The sequence below is a fragment of the Notolepis coatsorum genome (assembly GCF_963971535.1).
Source record: "Notolepis coatsorum genome assembly, chromosome: 9".
NCBI lineage: Eukaryota > Metazoa > Chordata > Actinopteri > Aulopiformes > Paralepididae > Notolepis > Notolepis coatsorum.
Genome location: NC_140173.1, coordinates 117,573,753 through 117,586,414, shown reverse-complemented (window position 1 = coordinate 117,586,414; position 12,662 = coordinate 117,573,753). Strand labels below are relative to the sequence as shown.

At 43.1% G+C, this 12,662-nt stretch overlaps 1 protein-coding gene across 1 annotated transcript in view; it reads left to right on the top strand.

Moving 5' to 3' along the window:
* Positions 1-12,662, top strand: part of itsn1 (intersectin 1 (SH3 domain protein)) — a gene marked incomplete at its 3' end in the record, with an annotated part of 256,540 nt that overhangs the window by 198,712 nt on the left and 45,166 nt on the right. Inside the window, exons 22-26 of the mRNA XM_084321474.1 lie at positions 3,421-3,662; positions 4,295-4,469; positions 7,915-8,001; positions 9,414-9,586; positions 9,765-9,844. Of these exons, the coding sequence (XP_084177600.1) occupies positions 3,421-3,662; positions 4,295-4,469; positions 7,915-8,001; positions 9,414-9,586; positions 9,765-9,844 (757 nt within the window). The remainder of the gene's footprint in view (positions 1-3,420; positions 3,663-4,294; positions 4,470-7,914; positions 8,002-9,413; positions 9,587-9,764; positions 9,845-12,662) is intronic.

Here is a 12,662-nt window from a genome sequence, read left to right as displayed (position 1 = left end):
CAGGTCTAAACATCTAGTCTGTAACTGAAGCACCAGGTCTAAACATCTAGTCTGTAACTGAAGCACCAGGTCTAAACATCTAGTCTGTAACTGAAGCACCAGGTCTAAACATCTAGTCTGTAACTGAAGCACCAGGTCTAAGCATCCGGATTAGAAACTGAAGTAGGCTGTGCGTAGCCGTTGCAGAAGTATAAATGCAGAGTGTCTGCAACATTGTTGCGTTGTCGATGTTGCGTCGCAGTTGCCCGAGCATGTAGAGCCCTTCAGGTCTAGGTGTCTAGTCTGGAACTGAAGCACAGAGTCTAAACAATACAGTACTAAGAATTTGACAACACGGTAATATAATGCTAAGAACTATACAAGACAGAAATTCAATACTAAAAACTAGACGGCAGTACAATGCTAAGAACTGGTAAAGGTGTTTTTTTTGTCTGAGTGAGCTGAAAGTCTGACGACGTCGTTGTTCTCAGCAGCTCCTCTGATTAAAGGAATACAGTGCCATCTAGTGGAATGAGAGACCCAGGTGTCTTAATGTCCTGTAAAGAACAATGGACCTCATTCACCAACATTGTCTTAAGTTTTCTCTTACGACAACCTCCTTGGAAGTCCGTAAGAGAAAGCCTCACGACAGTTACCCCCGGATTCATCAACGCGTGGAGAGGTTGTCTTAAGTTGCCAATTATCGCAGCTGCGAACCCCTGAATCAAGTGTCACTCATTCACAGACTGGAAGCGTGTTCTAGTACACCTGAATTTGCATACGCCCCACCAGCTCCTTATAAGGCGAGGGGCGTGTGCAAAACATAAGCGTGTGAGGCTCCCCCTGTATTCAACAGGTAGCATGGAAGTGATTTGCAACTGATCAAAATGATATTAGATTCAAATGTATTATCATCAGCACACTATAGCTATAGTGGAATAGACTATATTAATATTCCATATTCATACCGTCTTGTTGCACGCTCCTGGCCACCTCACTGGCGCACACACACAGGCACACAGTATAGCCTACGTGGTAATGAATGAACAGTAGGCTTATATTATTCTAATGACTTGTTTTATTAGGAGATCATAGATAATGTATGCACTGCCCTATAGTAGTCATACTGTAGTTCTACAGTACACATCTTAGCATGACATCTTAAAGGTCGCCACAGAGTCCGGTGTACTGTGAGCGGACCAGACTCCGCAGAGGTGTGCGTGGACCCCGCGTTGCGCACCGGTGTCACACAAAAGGCTGCTCAGCGTGTTGGTTGACATCGACCTGCATTAAATGTAGTAAACTGGCATGAGAGATGTAGGAAATTGGTATGCGGTGGTACGCTTGACTATGAAACCTCAACCGATTGCGGACATGCCGCACGGAGTCCTGTCCGCTCATAGTACGCCCGACTCTGTGGAGGCCTTTAAGATAATAATAGTAATAATAAACTGTATTTGTATAGCACCTTTCATACAAAAGAATTATAAAAAGAATAAGATAGGGGCGGCTGATTGGCGCAGTGGGCAAGGCACTCTCCTCTAACGCAGGAGACGCTGGGTTCGAGCCCAGCTCTCGGCGTTGCTACTGGCTGGCCGGTCGTTCATACTAACACAATTGGCAAGTGTTAGAGGGTGGGAAAGCCGGTGGGTGGGGATTTGACGTTGTGGACAGCGACTCCTACAGGTCGGTTTGGTGACGCCGGTGCGACAGAAGCAGGAAGTGACGGGGGCAGCGTGAGCCTCCCACGCGTTACTCCTCGCCATTGAGAGCTCGAGCTGCTGCGGTGAAAAGATGCGACAGGCTGCCTCCTCGTGTACCGGAGGGGACACGTGATGCAAGGCTTCTGTCCTCACTACAGCCGACCAGTGGGAGGCATAGTCTAGCAACGTTCGAGACAGGGGAGGGAAGAATTGGATACACGAAATTGGGATGGGAGAAAAAATAGAAAATGGGGAGAAAAAAGTGGATAAAAAAGTGGATAATTTTTTTTTAAATAAGATAGAATAGACAGAGTAAAATGCAATAGTGCAGTGCAATCAAATAGTAGAATATAATAGACATAAAATGAGCACATAAAGTGCAGATCTTTTTTTACAGTGCAATAAAATTTGTCTGGATTACTGTTTAACAGTTTAAAGTTGTCTTTACCTTCAGTTTGGTATCCACAGTTTAAAACCTGACAGTCTTCCCTCGTGTTTGATACCCACTTTGACCCTTCGAACCTCCCACTCAGGGCAAACCTCCCTCTCAGGGCACAGTTCCCTCTCTCAGGGCGCAGTTCTAGGTTTGGGTCCCCTACACAGTTTTAAAGCCCGACAGTCTTTCTTCTTGCTTGATACCCACACAGTTTAATACCTGACAGTTTAGAACCTGTAATAAAAAGTAATAGATGTCATCCTAAGATGTGTTCTGTACTGTAGTAGAACTACAGTATGACTACTATAGGGCAGCGCATACAGTATCTGCGATCTCCTAATAAAACAAATCATTCTAATAATATAAGCCTACTGTTCATTTATTATCACGTAGGCTATACAGTGTGCCTGTGTGCGTGTGCGCCAGGCAGGTGGCCAGGAGCGCGCACCAAGACGGTATAAATATGGAATATTAATAGTCTATTCCACTATATCTATATCCACGCGATTGGTTTTAGTTCTCATTTATATATCCACTGTCATTTGCAGTGTTGGTGTAGTGCTTGTATTTATTTTAGGACATCACGATGCCTCTTGAGGCATGACTGTAAATGTAAAACTTGGATGTCTGTGAACGCAATCACCATTATTCCTCCCAAATAAAGCCTTTAAGAACACGGCGCACACCAGCCTGTCCGACTTACAACTCCTCTTCAGCGCTCCTAAATCCTGCTCTTAGTTACGAGTGAATCCCAAAGAAGGGACCGTTCATGAATCCCAAAATCCGCCTGAAACGTTTTTAAGGAAATTTGTTCTTAACTTTTGTCTTAAGTCCGTTGGTGAACGAGACCCAAGGCCTATAGACAGCTGTTCCTGTTGTTGTCTTATGGTGCAATGGTGCATACACACAGCTATCAACTCTTATCAACCAGTAACCAGAAGCCCATTCATTTTCAAAAGAGCCAATGGAACTGGGAAACTGCTGACGGTCAAATAGTTTGACCACTGAGGAACTTTGAGCAATTATTTTCCACCAGATTTCTGTGCTACATTGTTTCCCTACAGTTCCATAAATACATGTTCAAACTCTTGATACAATTGGAGCCTTGTGCACTGTCCACAACATATCACAATAGAATGACCCATCATATGTTGCTTGCTGTGTGTTATATCTGTTAGTGATGTGGTGGTGGTTGGTGGTTGTTGTTGTTGTTGTTGTTGATGATGTTGTTGACACACTTCATCTCTGGGATATAATCTCTTATATCCTCTGTGTGATAACTCCGCCCCTCTGTTCTGGTAGGTGGATGAGTCCCAGACAGGAGAGCCTGGTTGGCTGGGAGGAGAGCTGAGGGGGAGGACCGGCTGGTTTCCAGCCAATTACGCAGAGCGGATCCCGGACAGTGAAGCGCCAATAAGCCTGCGCTCTACAGCCTCGGTCACACCCACCCCACCCCAGCAGCCAATGGCCACACCTCCCCCTGCCCCCGGACAGGCGCCCTCTTCGTCCTCAGCCAATAGTAACTGGGCTGACTTCACCACCACGTGAGTCGTGATGTTTCTTTGTTCTGTTCTGCCACCTTACTGTTCAGAATGGGTATGGGCGGAGTCAGTCATATGAACACACTTTATATCTGTGTTATATACATATTTAGAGTGGCTCTAAGTATACTGGTAAAAATCTGAGTCAAAAGAATGTAATTATGCAATTCAAAATGACTCGCAACACTATAGTAGAAACTCCCAGTGTTTCACTTTTACTCATTTGAGAATTCAACATTTGATAAATGTTTAGGAGTCCTGTAGGTGTAGCGAGTAAAACAATCGTTTTTCTAACCCTGTAAGCTAACTTACCGGTATCACAATTCCTGTCTAAATATTCTCATTAATGACAACGAAATTCAGAGTCAGTCAAGGGAATTGAAAGCAGAGAACTACAGCTTCTGAGTTAAGTCAAGTCAAATGTATTGCTGTGCATACACTCTCTCTCTCGTTCCCTTCAGTACAATGGGAGATCAATTTTCGTTTGTCGTGTTTCAAGTCTGTTTCATTGTCTGTTTTGAGGTGTGCAAGGTGATATTTTAGGACTTCATTCTGACTTCAACATGGGTCTCATTCAGCTCAGCATTGTGGAATCCATTGTGGGATTCATTGTGTGTGTGTGTGTGTGTTTACAGTTGGCCTTCCACTATGACTGGCCAATCAGAAAGTGAAGGGTGGGATGCCTGGCCAACGTCGTCCGCCAATCAGAACCCTTCTCTCAGTGTTCCCTCTGCACAGTTACGGCAACGCTCTGCCTTCACACCTGCTACCATGACAACAGGCTCCTCCCCTTCTCCTGTACTGGGACAGGTAACACATACACACTTAAGCCTTTGGTATACTTGCTTCTAACTCTGCATTTGCGTACGCAATACGGCTCCTCAGAAATGAATGTCCCCTAGTGATTTGCCCCCTAGTGGATAGACTTTGGCCCTGATGTGCCTCCTAGTTGATAGACTTTGGCCCTGATGTGCCCCCTATTGGATATACTTTGGCCCTGATGTGCCTCCTAGTTGATAGACTTTGGCCCTGATGTGCCCCCTATTGGATAGACTTTGGCCCTGATGTGCCTCCTAGTGGATAGACTTTGGCCCTGATGTGCCCCCTAGTGGATAGACTTTGGCCCTGATGTGCCTCCTAGTGGATAGACTTTGGCCCTGATGTGCCCCCTAGTGGATAGACTTTGGCCCTGATGTGCCCCCTAGTGGATAGACTTTGGCCCTGATGTGCCCCCTAGTGGATAGACTTTGGCCCTGATGTGCCCCCTAGTGGATAGACTTTGGCCCTGATGTGCCTCCTAGTTGATAGACTTTGGCCCTGATGTGCCTCCTAGTGGATAGACTTTGGCCCTGATGTGCCTCCTATTGGATAGACTTTGGCCCTGATGTGCCTCCTAGTTGATAGACTTTGGCCCTGATGTGCCTCCTAGTTGATAGACTTTGGCCCTGATGTGCCCCCTAGTGGATAGACTTTGGCCCTGATGTGCCTCCTAGTGGATAGACTTTGGCCCTGATGTGTCCCCTAGTGGATAGACTTTGGCCCTGATGTGCCTCCTAGTTGATAGACTTTGGCCCTGATGTGCCTCCTAGTGGATAGACTTTGGCCCTGATGTGCCTCCTAGTTGATAGACTTTGGCCCTGATGTGCCCCCTAGTGGATAGACTTTGGCCCTGATGTGCCTCCTAGTGGATAGACTTTGGCCCTGATGTGTCCCCTAGTGGATAGACTTTGGCCCTGATGTGCCTCCTAGTTGATAGACTTTGGCCCTGATGTGCCTCCTAGTGGATAGACTTTGGCCCTGATGTGCCTCCTAGTGGATAGACTTTGGCCCTGATGTGCCTCCTAGTTGATAGACTTTGGCCCTGATGTGCCTCCTAGTGGATAGACTTTGGCCCTGATGTGCCCCCTAGTGGATAGACTTTGGCCCTGATCTACAGAAAAACCGACGAGCTCAACTCTGATTTGGTTTTCCACCTGGCAGCTGTGTTTATTTGCCATGTCTCGCCCCTTCATCAACGGAGGCTACATACTCACTACATCCTGCGCATGTATAATCGCGGAGGCCACATCTGGTATTTTGTGTGTAACCTGGACACTCGCAATGGATAGGTTTGTTCTCAGAAGCGGTGCCGGTTGGCCGTGTGTTCCAAATGCTGGCAAAAGAAAGGCAGAATCTAGTAGTAGCAACACCAGCACTATTAAAACGAAACTGAGTAAAAGAAGTTATGATCCATACCTTGCATATGGATTTACTTGGACTGGCCAAGAAGATGACCCGAGACCACAGTGTGTTTTGTGTTATGATATCATTGCTAACGAGAGCTTTAAGGCGAGACACGGCAGGTGAAAACATAGTTTTTTGATGCACTGGTCAATCTGATTTTGTGCTATTTTGCTTCCATAACATAACATGTCTTCCTTCAGACTAGTGGAAAGGAAACGTTCAAAATACACATTTCGATGTTTATTTTACTACACTGCATGCTGCGCCTGTTGATTTCGCCTAAATTCAACCCGGTCGCTTTCTGCCCAATATCATATGAGGCACCGTTGTATGGGGGTTTTGCCACAAACAACAAGCTCTCATTGGCTGGTGCAGATTTCTGACAACGTGATTGGTTCAGATGCATCACGTGCTATGACATTCCTGACATAGCTTTTCTCCGCTGGACCTGTCAAATAGCGGAAAATGTGTGTAAAAGTCTCACAGAAAAGACAACAGTTGTCACTTGCAAGGAAAATGTAAATGAAATGCCTTCACAAAGTGCATCGATGCGTAAGCTGTCACTTGGAAAGCAGGAGTGTTTGGACAGCAGGGCGTGGCTGATAGTGGCAGTTCATGTAGCGCGTTTTGAATGAACTGATCGGTGGGTTGATATGTCCTAATTGTGCAGGGACAGGGCTTCAAATTATCGATCCACAGAATGAGGGGTTTTGGCTAAATATGCCTCGTTTTATAAATGTGTATACAGAAACAATTCCATGCTTTTGTTGATAATATCTATTAATTTCATTGATAACATAGTGCTGTAATTTCATTTTCTAATAAATACGCATGATCAAGTTCAACAACATGCGCTTTTATTTTGATATTCCTTATTTCCATGTTGAAATTACGTGATACAATAAGTGTGGGGTCGCCAAAAAAAATCCTACATAAAATGGGGTCGTGGTATAAAAAAGTTTGAGAACCCCTGGTCTAGTGCAGGGGTTCCCAAACTTTTCAGGCCGCGACCCCCGAAATAACAGTGTCAGAGAGCCGCAACCCCCACTATTATAGGAGGTAAAAAAAATGTAAACAAATATTTTTTTATTATATTAAATAAAAAAAATAAAAAAATTATAAATGGAAATGTATGGTTGAAACATGCAAACGTTCAAACGCACACACACTAATAAGTATTGGAGGCTTTTAACCAGTGCCGGACTGGGGAAATCATTCAGGCCAGGAAATATAGTGCGAAATATAGCCCCAGTCAGGCCGCTTTTTAAGCAGGGGGTCTGGGGTTCCCCACCAGGACATTTTGTTACAAAGACTTAATTTCCTGCATTCTGGTGCAGGAATTTTTTTATTTGTACCCTTTAAATGCCAGTGTTTGTGATGGCATCACAAATTATTGTTAAAAAACAGGCTAGCATATGTATGATTAGCAACAACACTGATTTTGATGGATTTTCAGTTTTTTGTAAGGGTCCCGCCTCCACCAATCACATGCGGCTCCCTGTGTGTGTGTGTGTGTGTGTGTGTGTGTGTGTGTGTGTGTGTGTGTGTGTGTGTGAGATAGTTCTCCAACTTGTGTGAGTTGCAGTGATCTCCTGGTTGTTCCCCACCTAGGTTATCTAACTATTGGCCTGGCCTGCTTCTAAGTTCAGTGACCTGACTGCATTAAAAAATTTAAAATTAAAAAAAAAAGAAAAAAAAAAAAAAAACACCTTGCGACCCCCACTTTGGGAACCCCTGGTCTAGTGGATAGACTTTGGCCCTGATCTGCCCCCTAGTGGATAGACTGTTAGACGGGTACACACAAAATATGCAGGCAAGTATGTAAACAATGCCACTCACAGCACAGCTGCTTGTCTACGTGTATGCATTGTTAGAATTGAGTATACCAAAGACTTTAAAACACACACAGGGTATTGGTAAAATGTGGTTTCAGATGACAACCTTGGCCTATAATATGTTCATGTCTGTCTGGTCATCTTTCTTCCTGTCTTGTCTGTCTGCCTGTCTATCTGTGTGTATGTCTGGCTCTCAGGGGGAGAAGGTGGAGGGCCTCCAGGCTCAGGCTCTGTATCCCTGGAGAGCCAAGAAGGAAAACCACCTCAACTTTAACAAGAACGAGGTATTCCTGTCTGTGTTAACCCACAAGCTAGTCAGTCAGTCAGCATGTGGCCAGCACCATCTTTAGATAACATCTGTGTGTGTGTGTATATATATATATTTCTTTTAATATAGATAATAATGTGTAAGGCTGAGACGATAGTGCCATTTGGAAGAATCGATAAATCGGGACAAAATTATAGATAAATATCTTTTTGTATTATTATTTTGCATGTGTACAAAAAATAATAATAATAAAAAGTTTTAAATACTTTTTTCGTTCAAAAAAAGAAAGATAGTATTTAACGTTAGTTCGTGTGTGTGTGTCACGTGCACTCACTGTTTTTGCGATGCTGTAGTTGGCCCACGACACACACACCATACTTTTTTCTTAAAAAAGAAAAAAATTGTATTTAACGTTAGTATGTGTGTGTGTGTCACGTGCACTCACTGTTTTTGCGATGCTGTAGATGCTGTTCACGCAGTTATCGATAAGTGGTCTCAGCCTTAACTCATTGACCGCCATTCTGTTTTCTCATCTCTACTCAATGGCGCCAGCGTTATTGACCATTTTAGCAATGTTTGCGGACCCATCGTGTGTTCTGTATTATAGATATGGAGACAATAGTATGGCTCATTTGACAGGCATTGTTTATAGTCCAACATTGACGAACCAGTTCATTTCTACATACTGTAGTTTGTGCGTTATTACACGCTAAACATCGCTCCTTTCCAAAATAATCCAGTATTTTTTCATAGATTGCGAGATATGACGTCTTATATGCATTATGGCCAAATCGTTCGGGTTGCTCGCCTGAAACTCCAAATACTTCCAAATCAAAGGTATATACCATATATATTATGTTTCTTCACAAAATCATCACAAAAAACTGTGATCGTTACCGAAAGCATGTTTTAGGTTCGGTAAAATAGACATAGAATAGACCTTACCTTAGCCAGAAGGTACTCCAAAAAGAATAATCCCAGTGATCCCATCGCGATCGCAATTGCTCGTGTATATTGGGCATGGCTATCATACATGAAACGATAGCTTTGAGGCGGTAAAATCTCCTACCGATTGCTCTGTCCTGATTCCCTCTGAGGGGGAGGAGTTCCTGCAGGCACTCCCCACGCTAAAGTGGCCCCACACTAAACTATCCCAGTTCAAAAGGTAGGTGATACTGCCACCTGGCTGGATTCGATCGTCATTGCAATTTTAACATAGGCAGCGGTGCAAGGGAGATACAGGGAGTTGCACGCAAGTGTTTAAAATGGCGATTAAAGGAAAAATATCAAAGGATCTAAACCCGAGAAATCTCGGGTATGGCGCAGAAAGAGTTAATAATGTGTGTGTATATATTTATATATTTGCTTGTTGATAATAACAGTATATTATATTGTATATAATAACAGCATATGTTTATTATATTGTAGATAATAACGGTCTTGGAGCAGCAGGATATGTGGTGGTTGGGTGAGCTTCAAACGGGCCAGAAAGGCTGGTTCCCAAAAAGTTACGTCAAACTCATCTCTGTTACCATGACAAACAACGCCTCAGCCGAGGCCTCAGCCTCGGCCACGCCCACGCCACGCAGCAACACCGCCAGGTGGGGACAGACCATCTAGTAGTAGTAGTATTAATAGTATTATAAAGTGAGAATAAACTTCATCACTGGGTTAAATAAAGTTATTAAATGAACAGTAGAAGCAGGACAGTCTTGACAGCCTGAAGGAACATGATGTCATCAACATAACAGTCGTCCCCCGCCCCCTCTTTATCTTCAGTGAGTCTGGAGCATCTGACAGTCCCCCCAGTGGGAAACGACCCACCCCTTCCCCCACCAAACCATCTGAATCTGGAGAAGGTGATGCACACACACACAAACACTAATAACTGTATGCAATTCAAATTAAATTCACCGATTTAGCTAATAAGCCCACCTTATCAGAGATAGCTCTAATATTGGACACATCCACTGTTCTCACATTTCACCATCCTCAAGGGCAAATAGGAAAAACTGCTACATAAATAACGGCAAGTTTCCTCCAACTGTAACTTACTTCATGATATGTATTCATTTTAGTAAGTTACTTATTATATATCAAATGGCTCCTCTCAAAACACGTCTCTCTTAACCTCTTCTTAACACATTGACTGCCACACTGTTTTTTCCCATCTTTGTACTTAGTGTGCCACCGCTGTAAAGTATAGGGATTTTCACTGTGCGTTGCAGTGTTTGCAGGGCTATATCTATATTCTATATTATAGCTATGGAGACAATACTATGGCTCATTTGACATTATCATTATCCATCGTTCAACATGTGAAAAAGAATAAATTTTTTCACGTATACGCCTGTACACGCTACTATTTCCAATTCAAAGGTATATAATAGGTTTTATGTTTCATCATGAATGCATGAAAGGGGGGGTGGTAGTTTTTTGATGCTTTGATCGCCAGTAACGGCATTCGTTTTTAATACTACATACGTTGATCGGCCGGATCAATATTAAATCATTGTAGGATCAAGGTGGAATTGATTATAGTCCTTACCTTTACTAGGAGGTATCCCAAAAAGAATATTCCAATTTAGGGATGCACCGATCCGACTTTTTCAGTCCCGATACCGATACCTGGGTTTGGGTATCGGCCAATACCGATACCGATCCGATACCCATTGTCCAAATTTTTTTCTCCAAAAAAGTTCAAAAAATAAATGTAATCCATTTTTTTTCCTTTTTTTAATATATTTAGTTTTTAAGAATTGTAAAGGATCACAAGTGTGTTTTTGATTTGTTGTAAACAAAGACAGAAAATAAACTTCATTCATTCAATTAATAAACTGTATGCCTCACTGTGTGGAAGAGACTGGGATCAATCTTTTGTGCAAGGCAACATCAGGCTTGACTTAAAACATTACTTTCCTAACTTAGTGAAACTAAATGTAACAAATGAACACATAGATATAAATGTACTGAATGGTTATTTCTTGTTTTATTTATTATAAAAAAAATTAAATTAAAAGATTTAAAAAAATCCGATATATATATTTTTTTTCAGAATGATTTCCTATGGTAACACAGAGGTCCGTGAACCTGCAATTAATTTTAAAAAAAATCGAATAAAAGAAAAAACTACCAAAACCAGAGAAATCTCTGGTCTGGCACTCAACCGCTGGCGAGTTAACCCGAGAAATCTTGGGTCTGGCAGCCAATGTGTTAACAATCTCTGCGCATGCCTCACATATCGGCATGTAGCTTGAGACCCGCTGAACAGATGGTGTCGCCTGAAGCGGCTATCGACGGGCAATAAATAGGGCTTTAATTCCATATATATTGTATTAAGAATATGCACACCCGAGCCGCTAGAGGTCGCCAAAGTGCCGGTAGGCAAATCGTCCTCAAGAGGGCCCACATGTTGGCCATTGCATGCTAAGAAAGCCCTAGCCATTCTGAAAATTCGCCTAAAAGTACATACAAGTTTCAAGTTTCAAGTTTCTTTAATAGTTGTCATACAGAAGTACAGAATACTTTCATACAAAATGCTTCTTACTGTTACGCTCCAGAGACTGTGCTAGACAAGATAAGTATCAAATAACATAGTATAGCATGTAAATTAGAAGTAGAAAATGAGGTCAGTGTTCAGTATAGACATATGTACAATGTTCGATGCAGAATAGACGTAACTGAGTTACCATATAATATACAATACTATGCAGTGTACTAATATACAATACTATATAGTGCAAGCAGAATGGGATGAGGTACAATTTAGGTACAATTTACAGTAAGGTGTACGAGTTGTAGTGCAATCCTTTATCAATAAATATAAAGTGTGGGGAGTGGGTGCTACAGTGTGTTTGTTTAAAGTGAGTGTGTGCTATAAAGTGTGGGGAGTGGGTGCTACAGTGTGTTTGTTTGAAGTGAGTGTGTGCATGTGGATGTGTGTGCTATGTGCGTTTGATGGTTGTTGTGTAGTGTTCATTGTTCGTTGAGCAGCCTGATGGCCTGGGGATAGAAGCTTCTTCTGAGTCTTTCTGTGCTCGCCTTGAGACTCCGGTATCGCTTGCCTGACCGCAGCAGTTCAAAGAGGCAGTTGTTCGGGTGACTGGAGTCCTTAATGATTCTCTTAGCCTTGCCCCTGCACCGCTTGTTGTAAATGTTCTGGAGGGTGGGGAGCCCCCCTCCAATTGTGCGTTCGGCTGAACGTGTCACTCTTTGTAGTCTGCTTCGGTCTTGTGCAGTGCTATTCCCAAACCAGGAGGTGATGTTGCCAGTCAGGATGCTCTCTATTGTACATGAGTAGAAGTTCTTAAGGATCTTCTGACTGACTTGGAACTTCCTTAGGCGCCTGAGGAAGTAGAGGCGTTGTCGTGCCTTCTTCACAACACTGTCAATGTGTGTGGTCCATGTCAAGTCCTCGGATATGTAGGCTCCGAGGTACTTAAAGCTGTTCACTCTCTCAACCGGTGCCCCGTCGATGCTGAGGGGGCTGTAGTCCTTGACCCCCGACCTCCTGAAGTCCACAATCTCAAGTAAATGGAAGATTTATCCACTTCTACAAGGTCAATTAGCATGTTTATGGTATCTAGGGACATCTATGGACCTCAGGGAATGTATTCCCAGTGTCAGAATTATTTTGTGTCTGTTACTAGACTTGAGTAAATTGTAATAAACCAAAGG